General features: G+C 32.4%; 1 protein-coding gene across 2 annotated transcripts in view; it reads right to left on the minus strand.

The window, feature by feature from the left end:
• The window catches only part of LOC108972126 (MICAL-like protein 1), a 139908-nt gene that overhangs the window by 81849 nt on the left and 41728 nt on the right, over positions 1 to 16331 (minus strand). For both annotated transcript variants that reach the window (XM_018938723.1, XM_018938653.1), the window contains exon 3: positions 465 to 708. In XM_018938723.1, the coding sequence (XP_018794268.1) occupies positions 465 to 616 (152 nt within the window). In that variant the 5' untranslated portion in view covers positions 617 to 708. The remainder of the gene's footprint in view (positions 1 to 464; positions 709 to 16331) is intronic.

Below are 16331 nucleotides of genomic sequence, written 5' to 3' on the forward strand. Positions count from 1 at the left end.
TATCGATTAGCATTTTGCTTTCATATTTGTATATAATCCACTTTCCATTAATTCTTCAGCTAATTCTACAATAATTGCCGACTTAGTTTGCCTACTAGCATTATGTCAGTGTCATAGCGTATTATTATTGTAATTTAGAAAAAGTTGTTATTATCAAAATTTATTTGCATAAGCCTTTAATCCGATATATGTACATATTTATTTATATATATTTTTAAAAAGAAAGTAAAAATGTCTAAAGATAATGTTTAGAAAAGAGTTTTGAATTTAAGTGCATTGTCGTTTAATATAATTATATTTTATTTAAAGAAAAAAAGACTTTCCTTTTTACGGCTTCTGTATATGGTATTTCAAACTTGACATTAAAACCTTTCTTTCAATAACTGTGTAGCGAATATATAGTCTTCAAACAAATATTTTCTTTTTTTTTTTGCTAACAATTGAAATATCTTATAGAAACTTACATTAAATCTGGGCGGAAGTGATGTATCATAGCGCAAAATGCCAAACCATCTCGCCATGATGTGGTCATATTATCGATTTTGACACCTGGATAGCCCTCAGTCATGCGTCTGCACCATAATTCCAAAGCTTTTGTACCACGTCGCTCGCCCATTTTGTTTAGTTTTGTGTTTTGTTTTTTCAAGTTTTTAAAAATTTATGTTTAATAAAAGTTTTTCGGAGATTTTTTGATGATGTTGATGTAAACTGTAAAGGAAGAAAATAGAGAAAAGATTTATAGTAAAATTTTTTTCTGCGTTTTTTAATTCANTGCAAAAAGCTGTGTTGAAGCAGAAGGAGACCATTTTGAAGAAGATAAATTGTTTTTGCCGAAAAAGCCATTTGTTGTGTTTGTTTTTTTTTTTTAGTACTTTGGAAAGCACCTTGTTTGATTCAATGTGAGTCAAACCTGTCTCTTATACACATCTGCCTGAAATATGATTATATTTTAATTATATGATTATTAATAAATTAAGTACATACTAACAATACTTTTAATTAATTATTATTTTTATTAAATAAGTTGTTTTTTCAAGTATCGAAGACAGCTTTTATGTACTCAATTTTGTGTTGAACATTTTTTGTTAAGAAAAATTACTTTAATTTTATGGCAAATTACCATCCATTTGAGCAGTGGTAAGAAAAATGTAATGCAATGCAATTCAATACCTCTGTGATAAAAATAGTTGCGTGGAAAAAGTTCACCAAAAAAAATTCTTCTTTAACAAGAACAAGATGAAGTGCATTGACACATTAGACCGCACGGACATTTATCTGATTTCTCCTAAAGGCAGCATTGCCAACACCTAATTATAGCTATTTATTGTAGCTATGTACCAACAACAGTTGACTTTCACGTGCATAAATATTCTTTCCATACTTGTATAAATGTATAAACACATACATATAAGCGCATATGTATGTTTGTCTGCACAGTCTGTAAAAGCTGAAGTTGTAAAAATGCTCATCTGCGGTAATCGCTTTGCCGCTTTGATTGCCCTACAGCCTGTCGACTGTCACAGCTCTTCGTCATTGACGCTCATTTACTGACACCTTCGCTGCATTTACGACTGTGATTACGTGTGTGCATTATTACGTTTTACACCCCATAAATTTTATATAATATTTTTTTCGAAATCAGCCCTTTTAAATGGCTGCAGATGCCAAGCTGCGATAAAAGTGTAAGTTATGCAGAATTCATAAAGAAGCTATGTGAATCTTTAAGTTGGCATAAATTATCGCTTGATTACTTTGGCGTAGGAGAATTGAAAATACTCCAAAATGCATTATTAATACTAAAATATTACAAAAATAAACAACAACAAGAGTTAAGCCAACCGGATGTCCTTGAGTGGATGAAATAAAATTATTGCCAACCATGGCAGAGCATTCAAGTATTTTAAATAATGATTAATAATTGCAGTGATTACTTTATTTAAATTACAAATTTTTAAATGTGATAACTACATACTTAAAGAGCCAAAAATCGAATTTTTTTTTTTTTAATAATAATTGTAATGACTGGAATGGTGGAAGGGACCAATGGTTTTGTGATCGGCAGTTCCAACAGCGAGATTTACATATTTAACGACGGGTATAAAGTGTTAAATAGAAACAGGAGTGATTACAATTCAGTCTTTCAGGCCTAAATTTTTTGGTAAACAGAAGCTGCCTCGTGGACTTCTGCTCTAATCAGCAAGTTCATAAACCTTCTAGAGGGCAGCGGAAGCCAACCGGAAATTAAGTCTACCCGTAGCAATAATATATAGCCTCACTGTGTTATATTATGCAAGCAGATAAAACTATACTCTCAATAGGTAACTCGGTTTATATCATCTGTAAACCCAGCCATATAGGAATTAAAGAAATCGAAAAGGCAGACGAGTGGGTCCGTTCGGAGGCAGCTGAGAACACAATCCTCATAAGCTATCTCGGACCATTCAGCTCCTTCAAGGATTGTTTGTATCAGTGGACCCTAGAAGAACAACTCAGGTCTTGGAACACCAGCAACAGGACATACATACCATAAAGTTATTATGGGGTGGTGTTGATGTCGGATAGACATGAAGGGTTTTACTTCTAGGCAAAATGGAACTTAGTGGTATTGTAATGGTTTCAAAAGGCACATATCCTTAAGGTAACATGTAAAAAAAACTGTAAAAGTTGGTTTTCAACAATGACTGTGAATAGCTACTTACTGAAACTAAAATGATTAATTGAGGTTATGTCACAAGTTAAAAATTCTTATAGCACTATTGAGAAATAGTTGAGAATATGGTATGGCACTTAACTGATATGACATATTTTAGAATTATAAGTACGATAAATTTTTTCAGAAAAAAATTTCATATTTACGGGTTACAGACGGTCTTCAACGGCGCTAAAAAACGGTCATTAGACCTTATGAAGCTGATATAGAGAATAGAGCGACAATACTTTAAAAGGCTGTAACTCAAAAACCAATAGAGATGTCAGACTAAAATTTTAGTATATTATTATTAAAATTATAGGCTTTCGAAATATGAAAAAATATGTATTTTTATTTTTTAATTTCACAAAATTTGTGCTTCTAAAAATGAGACCTAAATAAGATAAGTTTTCTGCCGCTCGAATTCGGAAGAGTTTTATTGACCAAGTTTTGGGCTAACAAAAAAAATAATTATAACATTATTATTCGCATATATTTTCCAAGGCGATTATCGCAGCGTAAGTTTAAAAAACCACTAATCTCAAACAGTGATAACTCTGCTAAAAATAAAATAGTAGTCAATTGAAAGAGGTGTTAATATTCATTTATATTATATATGTAAATCTTATAAATCTCCAAAGTAAACACAAGCACACGAGCTATGCATGACTTCATTGTGCGGATTAATACACGTGAGCGCTCGCCTACTTGAGGTTGCAGATAATGAGATTAGCAAAGCAAAAAAACAACAAAAATGTACAAACAACAACTAAAATCTGTCTGGGAAGATGTGCACTGTTTGAGGTCAAAATGAAATGTAAAACGTTTGCACTTACGAATATGATGATTATGGGAATTTGCTACTCTTAAATGCCATGTTATTTATGCATGCATTTTATAATTACTATTTTTCAATATCCCCCCATGCTTTGTTGCAATACCAGCGTTGTTGTTTCTTGTTATTGTTTTTGTAAGCATAAATTTGCGGTAACGACTTTTCCATACGCACGGTGGCCTGCCCAGCAATAACCTTGGCCAAAGGCGTTATGTTTCGCAGTCAGACTGTATGTACCTATGTATATATGTAATTAAATATATTGTTGTTGTTATTGTTATTATTGTGTTGCCACAAGTATGCCATGGCGAACATGAAGTGCAAACTACAGTCAAGTGCAGACTCAAAAATTCACACACAAGCACACATTTGCACGCCCAAATGGGAGCCTGCCACCGTTTGTCAGCCACAAATAATTTGACATTGATTGCAATAATGACATTCAAATATTGCAATAACATATGTACATACTATATACATATATGTATGCATTTGTGCGGTTAATACAATTACTGTTTGCCAACAAAAGCATTGCTATTTTGTTCGCTCAATGTCAATGCCAATGGAGATGAAAACGTGACTGAAAGCAGCTTTTGGATAGCAAAGCTCATATGCAGCACTTTCTTTTTTGTTGTTTTGGAAATGGTTTTGAAATGGTTTGGGCTAAAGCAGCTGCTTATTTGCTAAGCGTATTAGCCATTCCAAAGCAAATTGAGTTAGTGAAAGTAATTTTGAGTCACTGTTATTGAACCTTTTGACAACCTTTCTAATCAGCTTTCAAGTAACTAGTGCCCAACTAGTACTAATGAAATCAAATTGGAGCTTTGTAATCAAAATCATTAAATTATGTAACGTATTTTTGTACAAAAACGCCTGTCCGCTGCAATGCTCAGAACTCCTAGCTGTGGATCAAAACACCGCCGCATATGGACAAAAGACCTAGAACTGGCCAAAAATTTATTTATGCTGCTAATATCAATTCCAGAAAATTAGTCAGGTCCATAGAAAGTATGGCAACCGAGTGCTTCACACTTAGTCTGGCCAAAGCGGGACAGTAAAGAGAAAGTGTCCTGATGTTTCTAAATTATCTTCCACATTGCAACGTTGACAAGTTGCGTCTTAAAAAATCCTGACCACGTTAGTGCCAAGGGCACAGTGGGCAATTAGGACATATATCATTGCGAGTACATATGTATATGAGCTTTGCTAAGAGCTTGCAGTTCAATGGACTTTAAGCTTTATGTACATATATCTGACATGTTCAATGGGACTTTTTCAGAATGCTTGGTAAATAGTTCACTATGGATATTTATCAGATCAGGTTGATGACTGAAATCAGAAGCACTTAAGAATTGGCTTCGCAAGTTGTCCGTTTCGGATTTGTTGAGAAAGCTAGTCTTCAGCCTTTTTATTATCATAAAGGTTCAAACTGCCATGAACACAGATATATTAGATAATAGAAATTTTGACCAGGAAGTAAATATTGGTACCTGACGGTCTAAATTGAATTGACACAAGGGCCACAAAGGCATCGAGCACAATGAAGTTGTGGACGAAATTGCCAAGAATGGTGTGCGGCTAACAGAAGGGGCTGTCAGATCAACAAGATTACAGTAAATGTCTTGAGCCAGACACCAGGGAAACAATGTAGCACCTCTTGTGTACTTGTCTTGCCCTATGGTATGATGCCCTTGCGGAGATATACAAATTGAGGCCACCGAAAATGTTAAAATTCGCGTTGAGCACAGGCACAGAGGGGTCAGTATAGCCTGATATGGTAGAGATTTTTCAAATTAACTTGTTCTCAGTTTGCACAACTAATTATTTTGATGAGACATATATGTATGTTTGTGAAAGTTTAAACTGATCTGAGGGAGTTTAAACTACGGAATTAGAGGCTAGCATCACTGTTTTAGGTGATACTGATTGTCAAGTATGCTATTGAATATATAATACTTTGTAGAAAAATATGTTCCATAAGAATAAAACTACTATATTTCTAGGCAAAATTTGAAATTTTTATTATTCTTATTTAATATAGTTTTTTATTCTTTATAATCAAGAAATTAAGTGAAAATGTAACTTACTTCAAGACAATATTTTTTTTTTCTCTTTTCAGTACAAGCTTCACAATTCCGGAAAGAAAATCAAAACAAATGAGTAAGTTTAAGACATTTTACAACTTTATATCTTTCTTCGTGGATTTTAAACTATATATTTTAAGAAAACTGAAAAAGCAAAGAAAATCTACTTTTAAATTTTCGGATTAAAGTTCGAAACTACTCACATATAAACATATACGCATACCATATATACTACATACATATATTCTTGGAACTATTGAAAGTGGTGAAGCTAAGCATTAGAATTTAAAAACAAACAAAAGAGTTAAAGAATACTCTTTAGGAGAAATCTCGCTCAGGCAGTAATTAAAAAAAAAAGAACAACTAAAATAAAATAAAAGAGAAAAGAGTGAGCTAGTAATGGGTTACTAATAGGTTCCACTCTGAGGGCCATTTGCCGAGTTCGCCAATCTTACTTCTTCATTATTTTTACAAACATACTTATTTACTGGTTTCATTATATAAATTAAAGAGCCTAACAGCGAAATGTTAAAATTAGTTAAACTAATATTTGTGCTAGTGAAAACGTGTCAACAACAATAACAACAGCAACAACATACGCAAATGATATCATGCAAATGCTAAAGTATGCCGAAGGCAAATAGTTTTGTTACGCTTAAAAATAAACGAATTACTTGGCTGCAGACGATATGAAAATCACGCACCTTTCAGCCGCTAGGGTATTTATATGGAGGCCTTTTCTAACACTATTTAAGCTGTAAAGACTCGCGTGACACACATAGGCGCACCGAGTGTAGCCAGCTTGGTAGAAAATTACTGATCTCGACTGAAGACTATTTGCCTTTTAAGGAAAGGCTGTATACATACATACATATGTCTCCACTTATGGAGATATGCCTACATAAGAACTTTGGTAGCTTAGGCGCGTATATGGCTGGATTACTCGCTGTTGTACTATATATGGGTATAAGTATGTTTGAGTGTTTTTTGTTTGTTTGTTGAAAATAAAATAATTAGTAAATTTGTTTAGTAGACAGAACTTCCGGGTAGGTGCGGAAATGTATAAAACATATTTGTTGAAAGCTGTTGTAGTTAAAATAATTTTTTATAATAGTTGCTTTCTATTTAAAACCAGGTGGCAACGTCGCGAAGTTATGTGTTTTTAGTTTTTTTTATGTATTTTGCAACTTTCTTTCCGTAGCTAAAATTTTTAAAATAAATCAGGTGGCATCGCCGTTAACATATATTTTCGCAAAATTACAAGACAATTTGCAAACTCTGAATTTACAGTCAACTTCCAGTGGTTAAAATAGTTTTTTATATTTGTTTATATTTAAAACCAGGTGGCAACGTCGCGAAGTTATGTGTTTTTAATTTCTTTTTATTTCGCAACTTTCTTTCTTCACGCCTCAAATTATAAAATAATTAAGTAATTTGTAAATTTGTATTTAGGTGGCAACGTCTTCAAATTTTATTTTTGTTAAAAATAACTTTTTACTAACCCGCAATACATACCTACGTAGATACGAATAATATTATTACATTAGTTTTAGTCACAACCCTATTCTGGTTACAGCTTTATCTATGTAAAAAGTTTCGAAATTACATTTAGAAAGATTTTTTAGTATTTAACTTTAGATAGCAATGCCACAATGTATTTTGGCAATTATTATTTCTTTAAAAAATTTCATTTCATACAAAATTGTTTTTTTTTTTTTTTTAATTTCCGGATAAACACTTAAAAAATTTAAAAAAAAAGGGCAACCATAAATAAAAATAAACTAAAATTTTTGATTTTTGAAACCATATACTTATATGTATGTACATATACAGCACATTTGATATTACTTTTTCTTTAACAGTAATTTTGGAACATATGGCAACTCTAAAAAATTGTATTTGCGTTAAACAGTTGTCAAAATATTCCATTTAATTTTATAAACTTTTACGTTTCATAAATATTTTATTTAACAATGATTTTTAGGAAATATGGCAACTCCAATATATAACAGTTTGCTAAATTACTGCATTTAATTTCATTAATTTTTACGATTTATTTTTATAACATATGCATATATGTATGTATATACCTATGTATGTATGTATACTATTTGTAAATATAATAAGGGTGGCAACTACAAAATTTTTTTCTTAATAATCATATTGATTTGCTTATGTATAAAACACCCACACCATAAACTAATATTTTTACATTATCACAAATTTTTAACAAGTGGTAACCTTCAGACATTTTTAAAAGCACTCACCACCTTGCAAGCTATCACATTAACGAGCAATGTAAAAATACAGCTATTATTGTGTACAGCTATGAAACCGTTAACTATCTGTAGTTACTAATTAGCACAGCTAAAATCCACCGCTATGCTAATAAATCGCTCCGGCATCTAAATTATTAATATTAATCGACTTGGTTGCTTGAAAAAAACTCAAATTTGCCAATAATATGCTTGCATGCGTTGAGTAATCTTAACAAAGCTGGTAAAACTCTCAATAATAGCGAAATAATTAATTAAAAAATCCTTCAAGCATATGAGTGTGCGAAAAATTGCGGCCACTTGGTCAACTGGTTTTGAAAGTTGCATGCAGCAAAGTATGCAATCCAAATGTAAAAACAAAAATAACTAAAAAGTTAGCAACACGCAATTCTACGCACAATTTAGCACAGCGCCGATGCAATGAGTCTTACATGCTTCACAACGTTTTTAAGACTCGCAAAAGCCATAATTGGTGGCTTTAGAAACAAAATGTGGAGAAAACTAACGGTTAATAAGTTTTTTTTTCAATATTTTGGCATTTTAAAAATTATTTAGAGATATTAAAAAAAAAAAAACGAAAATACTATAGTATAAAATAGAATATATGTATCCTTTTATAATAAATATTCTTTAATTTAAGGCAATAGAGCTGCCATCTATTGAAAAAATATAACTAAAAATGTTAAGTAACAAATTAAAAATACATTAAATATATGTACACATATGTACAATTCTTTCAAATCAATAATTTTTTTATTTAAAGTAATAGAGTTGCCACCTATTGATAAAAGTAAAACTGCAAATTTGTTTTTTAAATCCAGCCATTTGGAAAATACTTGGCGCTTGACTTCACATTTAATAAACATACATTTTTGGCTGGAGAAAATTAACTGTTAGTTTTTTCAAATTGATTGTTTTTAAATAGTTGACAATTTAGTATAAAAACAGTGGTAATATTACGCAGTTATTATATGTACGTATATATCCAAATAATTTTTTTAATTCAAAGTATTTTTTGACAGAGTTGCCACATTTATTAAGATTTTTAATGAAAATATTGAACATTTTTTAAGATTAATAACAATATAAAAACTTTAAGAAAGGTTTTAAATAACATTAAATAACATTTTTTTCGAACAGAGTTGCCACCTGTTGAAAAAAATAAAACAAATAACTTATTTTTTACATTTATATAGCTAAATATACAAATAATATATGTCTATATGTCCATGTAAAAATTCCAATTTTCTTAAATATAAAAAAATTTTGGAATAGAGTTGCCACCTGTCATAAGAAATAAAACTGAAAATATTATACAAACTTTAAGAAACCCAACTGAAAGTCTAAGATAATTTATTTTTTCGAATGGAGTTGCCACCTGTCGAAAAATAAAACATTTTTACAATTATATAAAAAAGTATTCAAAAATATAGCTTTATGTCCATGTAAAAAAGGCAACAATGTGCTCATTAAACCTTCCAAAATCACACACACATATGTATCTACTCGTACATGGCACCTTCATACATACACTTTAAGTACTTACTTATTATATGTATGTATATTTAACAACAAAATTACAGCGAAGACCTTCAATTGAAGAAAACTTGTATAACTGCACTTGTATGGAGACACACATGTATGCGTACAAATGAGTATACGCATGCGTCATGACTCACCGGACAACAAAGAGCTACACACTCAGGCATATGTATGTTGTACTTGCAACACTTAGACATAGTAAGCAAATATGCGTGGTTATCGAACAATATTCTATGGAACCTCTATTTTGCGGTCTTCCAACCCACCTACACACACATATATAAAGAAAATCATATCTATACATCACAGTACTCTCCCAGCCTAACTGCAAGTTTGTAGAGCAACCAGTTAGCTGAAACCGACTACTTGCAACGCTTTAGTGGGATGTCAATAAAACTTTACGCAGCCACACAAAGAAAGCCCGGCCATACAGTTGCGCCTGTTGTTGCGATGGCTGCAAATCAGTAGACCAAAGCGTTGCAAACCAAGTTCAAATTCATCAATTGCAATCAATTGTTGCATGGAGTGAAGGCACACAATGTGCCACAGTGTAGACACAATGCCGCGCCGAGTGGAAAATGGGTTGCCAAACACATACACACACGCACTCGAATGTGCATTGTTGTAGTTTCTGTATGCAGACTTATTAGTAGTCATATTTTTACAAAAGTTGCGAGGCAAAAGAAAATAATGGCATTGTGCGTCGCAGCTGTCTGGGTCTGCTTGTTTGTGGCATTGACAAACCAATTCTTTTGTGCGGCGTTTAATTTGCTGTGCCATGGCTTTTAGCAAATCTGAACAATATGTATTACTTTCTTTGCGAGTTATTTGAGTGTTGTATTCCATAGCATTTTCTCTATAAGAAATTACTTGACGCTTTTGTGCACCATTTTGAAGTAAGTTGCTATGACAATTTCAAGAAATTATCTGTTTTCTTGAGCAATTTCACAAGATGTGAGTCATTCAGTAGAAAATATAGTATAATTAAATCATCAAGAAATTAAGTTAAAAGCCTTCTTTCGCAAAAAAAATTAAGATTCTGCTTGTTAGCTAATATAACCTTCAGTCCACACAATCAACTACTCAAATTTATGTTAGACTCTTTCTTAAGTCTCAAGTTTAACATTCCTATTTTTGCTGCAAGTTTTATAATAGAACTTCACAATTTCCTGCGATTGAAAACCCCACTGATGGTTTCATAACAGCAAAAGATTAAGTTGTAACCTGCTTTGAGAGAGCTTATGAAATTTGGCTAAGTTGAATAGATTAGTGAGATAATTCAATCAATATGATTATCGCGAAATTAAGTTTTAATTTGAATTTGATATAACCCTTAGTACGAGTAGAGTATGACCAAGATTTTTTCGTAAAGAATTTCAAGCCTACTTAGAATTTCGACTTGAATAAAAGTATTAAATAAAATTAAGTTTCCACCAAATCTCTAGTAATCGAAGAATATCGATATGCTTCATTTGATATCGATTACTTTTTAGTTTATCGATTCTTAAATTTCACTTCCGTAAATAAGTTGAAATCGATATGTGTCAATGTTCCAGATTTTGATATTGATTATTTATTCCTTTCTACTCGATTAAATGTGTTAAATTAGAAATTATCGATACCTACCGATATCCTTTATTAATGCTTAGATAATAGGTTCGTAATTTATCAAATGAACCCTTGCATTAGACTTCGATCAAATGCCTTGAAATCGAATAATATTTCATGTTCTCACTTTGATATCGATTACTTTTTGTTAATATCGATTTTAAATTTTCACTTCCGTAAATAAGTTGAATGCGATATGTAACGACGTACTTACTTATCGACCCGTTCTAATCGATCAGATGTCTTATATTGCAATTTATCGATTTTTTTTATTTTGATATCGATACATTTTTGTAATTGCAAAATATCTTTTATTGATGCTTAAATTATATTTTCGTAATTTGTAAAATTCAACCTTAAATTAAGTTTCCACTTAATCTCTAGTAATAGGAAAATATCAATCTGTTTAATTTCGTATCGATTTCTACGACTATTACGATTTTTAGTTTATCGATTCTAAAATTTCAGTTCTTTAAATGAGTTAAGTTAGCTTTGTACCGATGTTCCTGATTTTGATATCGATTATTAAACTTTGTAATAGATTTAATGAAAGCTTTCTTGTTTCTTTAAGAATGGTACAAAATTACTAATAGCATCAACTTAGGTATTTAAAATGCATTGATGAGCTGTAGAGAATAAGTTTTCCTCGCCATGAGAGCTACGAATAATCGTATATAAAGAATGTGAGCATTTAACGGCCTATGAATAACGACTTTTGAGTTCATAAACAAAATTATAAATGTTATGAAATTTCGTAAAATTTTTCAAAATACCACTCTTACCATCAGTTTGGAATATTTTGGCGTATTGTAAGAATTAGGCGGTGTCTACGCCAATAAAGTAGAAGAGGGTGATGTGTAAACATTTTTCAATTTAGTGCAGTTGGTTTCCGAACTACTACTATCCGTACTACTTCGAAATGCTTTCAGAGTTGGCTAGGATGTATTAGTCAAGTAATGATCAAAGGAATTAGAGTTTTGTTAAAAAGTCGATGTTTTAATCCACTTTAAAACGTAAACTTTTCCATAAAAACAACTTTTGTTTTGGGAAGCGCCACTTTGTCAAAAATTAATATTTTCCTTAGTCCTTCGATCATTACCTGTTTTCATCTATCGAACAAACAACGAACATAAAGCAAATATAGTTACTGAGGCTTTCATTTATAAATGTGTAGACCCTAACAGGATATATTAGTTGACAACGATGTTTGTAGCGCCCAACTGGAAACGTCACGCACCCTATAGGGTACTATATATGGTAAATAAGTCATCCGCGTTGCGAGCTGGGTCGTTTTAAGCATATCTCTGCTAACTTTCTGGAACCACAAGCCATACCATACAAACTGACTTACCAAGGTCAAGCTCTTATGTGGAAAACTTTTTCCTTGGCAAGGCATCTTCTTAAGCAGAGGTCATTGTCTAAAACATTGTTACAATCTATGAAAAAATCGTTCAGATCGAACTAATATAACATATAACTGCCACATAAACTGACCGATCAAAGTTCTTTTAAGGAATTTTTGTATGTGTGAAAGTTATCCAAGCTGCAGTGCAGCCGAAGTTAAAATTGCTTACTTCTTATTGTAATGAATCGAACAAACGAACTCATTTTCTGATATAATATATCGATTTGATATTTTACAAGCGTAGTTTTCTGCTAAGAAGCTGGTCAGTTTTCGGAACCGCTGAATATAAACTGAACGAACTGAATAAAGTGCTTATGTGGAGAGATTTTTCATTTGTCGAGATATTTTCACGAAATTTGCCATTAATTGTTGCCTAAGGAACTGACGCAATTCCTGAAGAAATGGCTTAGATCGGATCACTATAGCATGTAGCTGCCAAACAAACTGATCAAGCTCAAGTCCTTGTATAGAAAAAATTTTTTTTGTTTCACAAGAGATTATTGAAATATTATAATTATGTACATATGTACTATATATGTATATCTATTGTGATAGAGAAATCTTTAATTCAAAAACACACATCGTTCGTTCATATTTAAAGCTTTCTTGGATTTTTCCCGTAATTGGAGCAGGTGAGTTCGCGCATACAATTAGTCAACAGATTATATTTTTTGAAAAAATATAGTTAGCAGCATATACATATATGTATGTAGCTATGTATGTAGTATATCCATATGCAAGTGTATATTGTATATTATACTTATATATTCACCTGAAGAACAATACATTTCCATATGTACGTGCGCCTCATTTAATCGTGTGCTCTAAAAACCCAATAAAACTTCACTCAAATTCTCGTATTCCCTGCGGCAACTTGAATATTCGCCGATTTAGCAAAAGAACCGAACGAATTTGCAATTTGCAACTGAATGGCTCTAAATCTAAGATTTCAAATTGAGGCGGATGATAAGAAAATAGCAGTAAAGACACACTCAACATAGGTATGTGCGTATAGCTATATCTATAACTGCATGAGCATGTGTGTGTGCGTGTGCGGATGTGTTCTTTTTTGGTGGCAACCGGTAGCAATTAGACGTGTATGAATGCTCAAATGAGTACACATATGTGCAAATGTATATAAACGTGGGTAAGTGTTTATGTATGCCGATCATATCGATTGAAGCTTGGCGCGTCCAATGAACACACACATACATGCATATGTACATATGTATGTATATGCTCAGCTGAGTAAGCGCGTTTGTTCAGGAGAAAGTGTACATAATTAGACTTGACCAAGATATTGTAACAAGCGAAAAGTAAAAACAACAACACCAACAAAATCATAAAACAAATCGGCAACAACTTAGGAGCAGCAAAATTGCTTTATATGTGCTTACATCTACGCCTTGAACTCGTATCCAATGTACATACATATATGTACATATGTATGTACGTCCGTCCGTCCGTCTGTCTCCTTGTTCAAATAGAAGTGCGCATATATGCTCGCAATTTGTTGTTGCTCCCCCCCAATGTGTACTGTGCAAGAGGGCGGCATCTGGCGTTGTTCGAGATCAATGATCGTTGTTGGATAAATGAGCGCGTGCTTGTAAATTAGAGACGCCGCCGCCACAAGCTGCTTTTTCCACACACTTGTTCACACTATACGCGGCATAATGCCACACCGGCACCCCGCCCCCCACGAGCACCAACACCTGTGCGCCGGTGTTGGCTGAGCTTGTAACTACAGTTCGGTCGGTTCACGGCGGAAATGATTATAGTTGTTAGGTTGGAAAAATAGATGTACAACAACAAGAACAACAAAAAGTGAGCAACAACATGGCAAACGCTCGCTGACTGCCAAACAAATAGTGAAGAGTCCACATACTAACACACAAACATATTAATAAATAAAAATAAAAGTTAAACATACAAAAAAGCAACAAAAAATGAGAAAATTTAATAGAAAGACGTCCGTTTGGGCGCTACAACGGCGGAGCAACACATGAAATGGCAAGTTGGAAATTGATTTCAGCGCGGAAAGCCAAGAGGAGGCATACTTTTGTATGTAAAGGGTGGTCCATATAGAGTATTAAGACTTTGTTATGCTGTTAGTAACAACTGTAAATCACACAACAACATATTCATATATTCAAGTATAACTATTAAGTGCCATATCAACAGACCGCAAGAACTTTATGCAAACCGGTGAAGCGTTGACATCTTTGAACCATTTCGCTGAAACAGCGATTGAAAATACGATTTCGAATAACGGTAAGGCAAAATAAACGAACATTTACACTTGCAAGAACTCTGCTTACGGCAAGTTGACAATCTTTGCCACACATTCCCGGCTTTAATAACTTAAAATCAAAGTAAAGAAAATATTTAAATCGAAATGCTCGAACGAGCAATCGAAAATTGAACTCAACGGATGGACCATCGGCGACATAGCCGCAGGGAACGTTTGAAAGAGATAATCTTCAAGAAAGAAATGCCAAATATTATTCTTTCGAATGATAATAAACATTCTCCATCAAATTTAAAGTTTCTGTGTTTTTTCTTCAAAAAAAAGTAGGTAACCTCGAAATGGACCACCTTTTGTATACATATATGTATAGTGTCTTAAGTATGTGCTGTGGTCGGCCTCATGGATGGATGGGCTATTTTGTACGTTTAAAGCAACTGAAAAATACTTGCAGCAAATTGCAAAAAGAAAATAAAAGACTAGCGACTAGCGAAATGAGTAGGAAACTCTTTGGCGGCGAAATGCGCAAATATTCACACTTGACCAAATGCAGTGCGATAGCATCTGGTTGGCCGTAAAACTTGCGCCTGATCATTTGTGTTGTTGCCAATTTGCCGCTAACGCGATATTAGTGAGTGTGCCTTAGTATGTACTTTAGGGTGGGTAAATTTTCGAAGAATAAACATAGTAAATATATAAAAAAAAACTATTAATATTTTAAATAATAGCAAATGAACATAAATACGATTAAAACTACCCAGAATTGTTTTTTTTTTTTTGTTTTTGTTTTAGAATCTGGTTTGCACGCGCAGCTGTAATTGACCAGTCTGGGTCTAATTTGATCAGCTGGTAGAGTTGTAGAAAATTCACATTTCAATTACATTTAGAGAGTGGCGAAATACACTTCCAATATAAGTAATAAAGAGGCAGGAAATCCACATTACCAAAATTTTTTTGAAAATTGGCAACAGTGTAAAATATTAATTTAGCTCGGAATTGAATTTGTCGAACGATAAGATAACTGTGCTGAATATGCAAAAGTCCTATTTTTGTATTGATTTAGTTTAGAGAGTGAATAAAAGAAACTTTGGCTTTAAAAACAAATTACGGAAGGACTAAGGCAACATTTTCATAAAAATTTTATTGACTAAGATTTTTCCTGTTAACTCGGCTATAATCGCGTAAGCGGTGTCTACACCAATCAAGAAGAAGAAAAAGATTTTTTCTGTGAATTTAAATATAAGAAAGTCTTAAGAAGATTGTATTCTAACTGATGGTGATACCAAAATTGCATTTTGGCTGTGTAATCGTATTCGGAGCTTGCAAGGCGATTTTCAGAAATTGATCAAATTTAGTTTTGAGAAGAAAATATTACYCTTAAATGTTCTTTAAAAAATCCGAGCTTGACAAAAATTTGAAGAACCTGCTTTTGTAGATAAAATTSAAAATAGTAAAATAAAAAAGTAAAAATAGTCTTTGTTAAAATATCGTTTAGCTAAAGTCTATACGATATTGATGTTCCGAGATTCGCTTTTAAGAGGATTTAAAGAAAGATAACACATATTGGTACAGAAAAAACTTTCGAAAAATTTAGTGGAAATTTAATAAATATATTAAAGCAACTTAAATTTAAAAAAATTATTAATT

This window comes from Bactrocera latifrons, unplaced genomic scaffold, assembly GCF_001853355.1.
Source record: "Bactrocera latifrons isolate USDA-ARS-PBARC rearing strain unplaced genomic scaffold, ASM185335v1 scaffold_0, whole genome shotgun sequence".
Lineage (NCBI taxonomy): Eukaryota > Metazoa > Arthropoda > Insecta > Diptera > Tephritidae > Bactrocera > Bactrocera latifrons.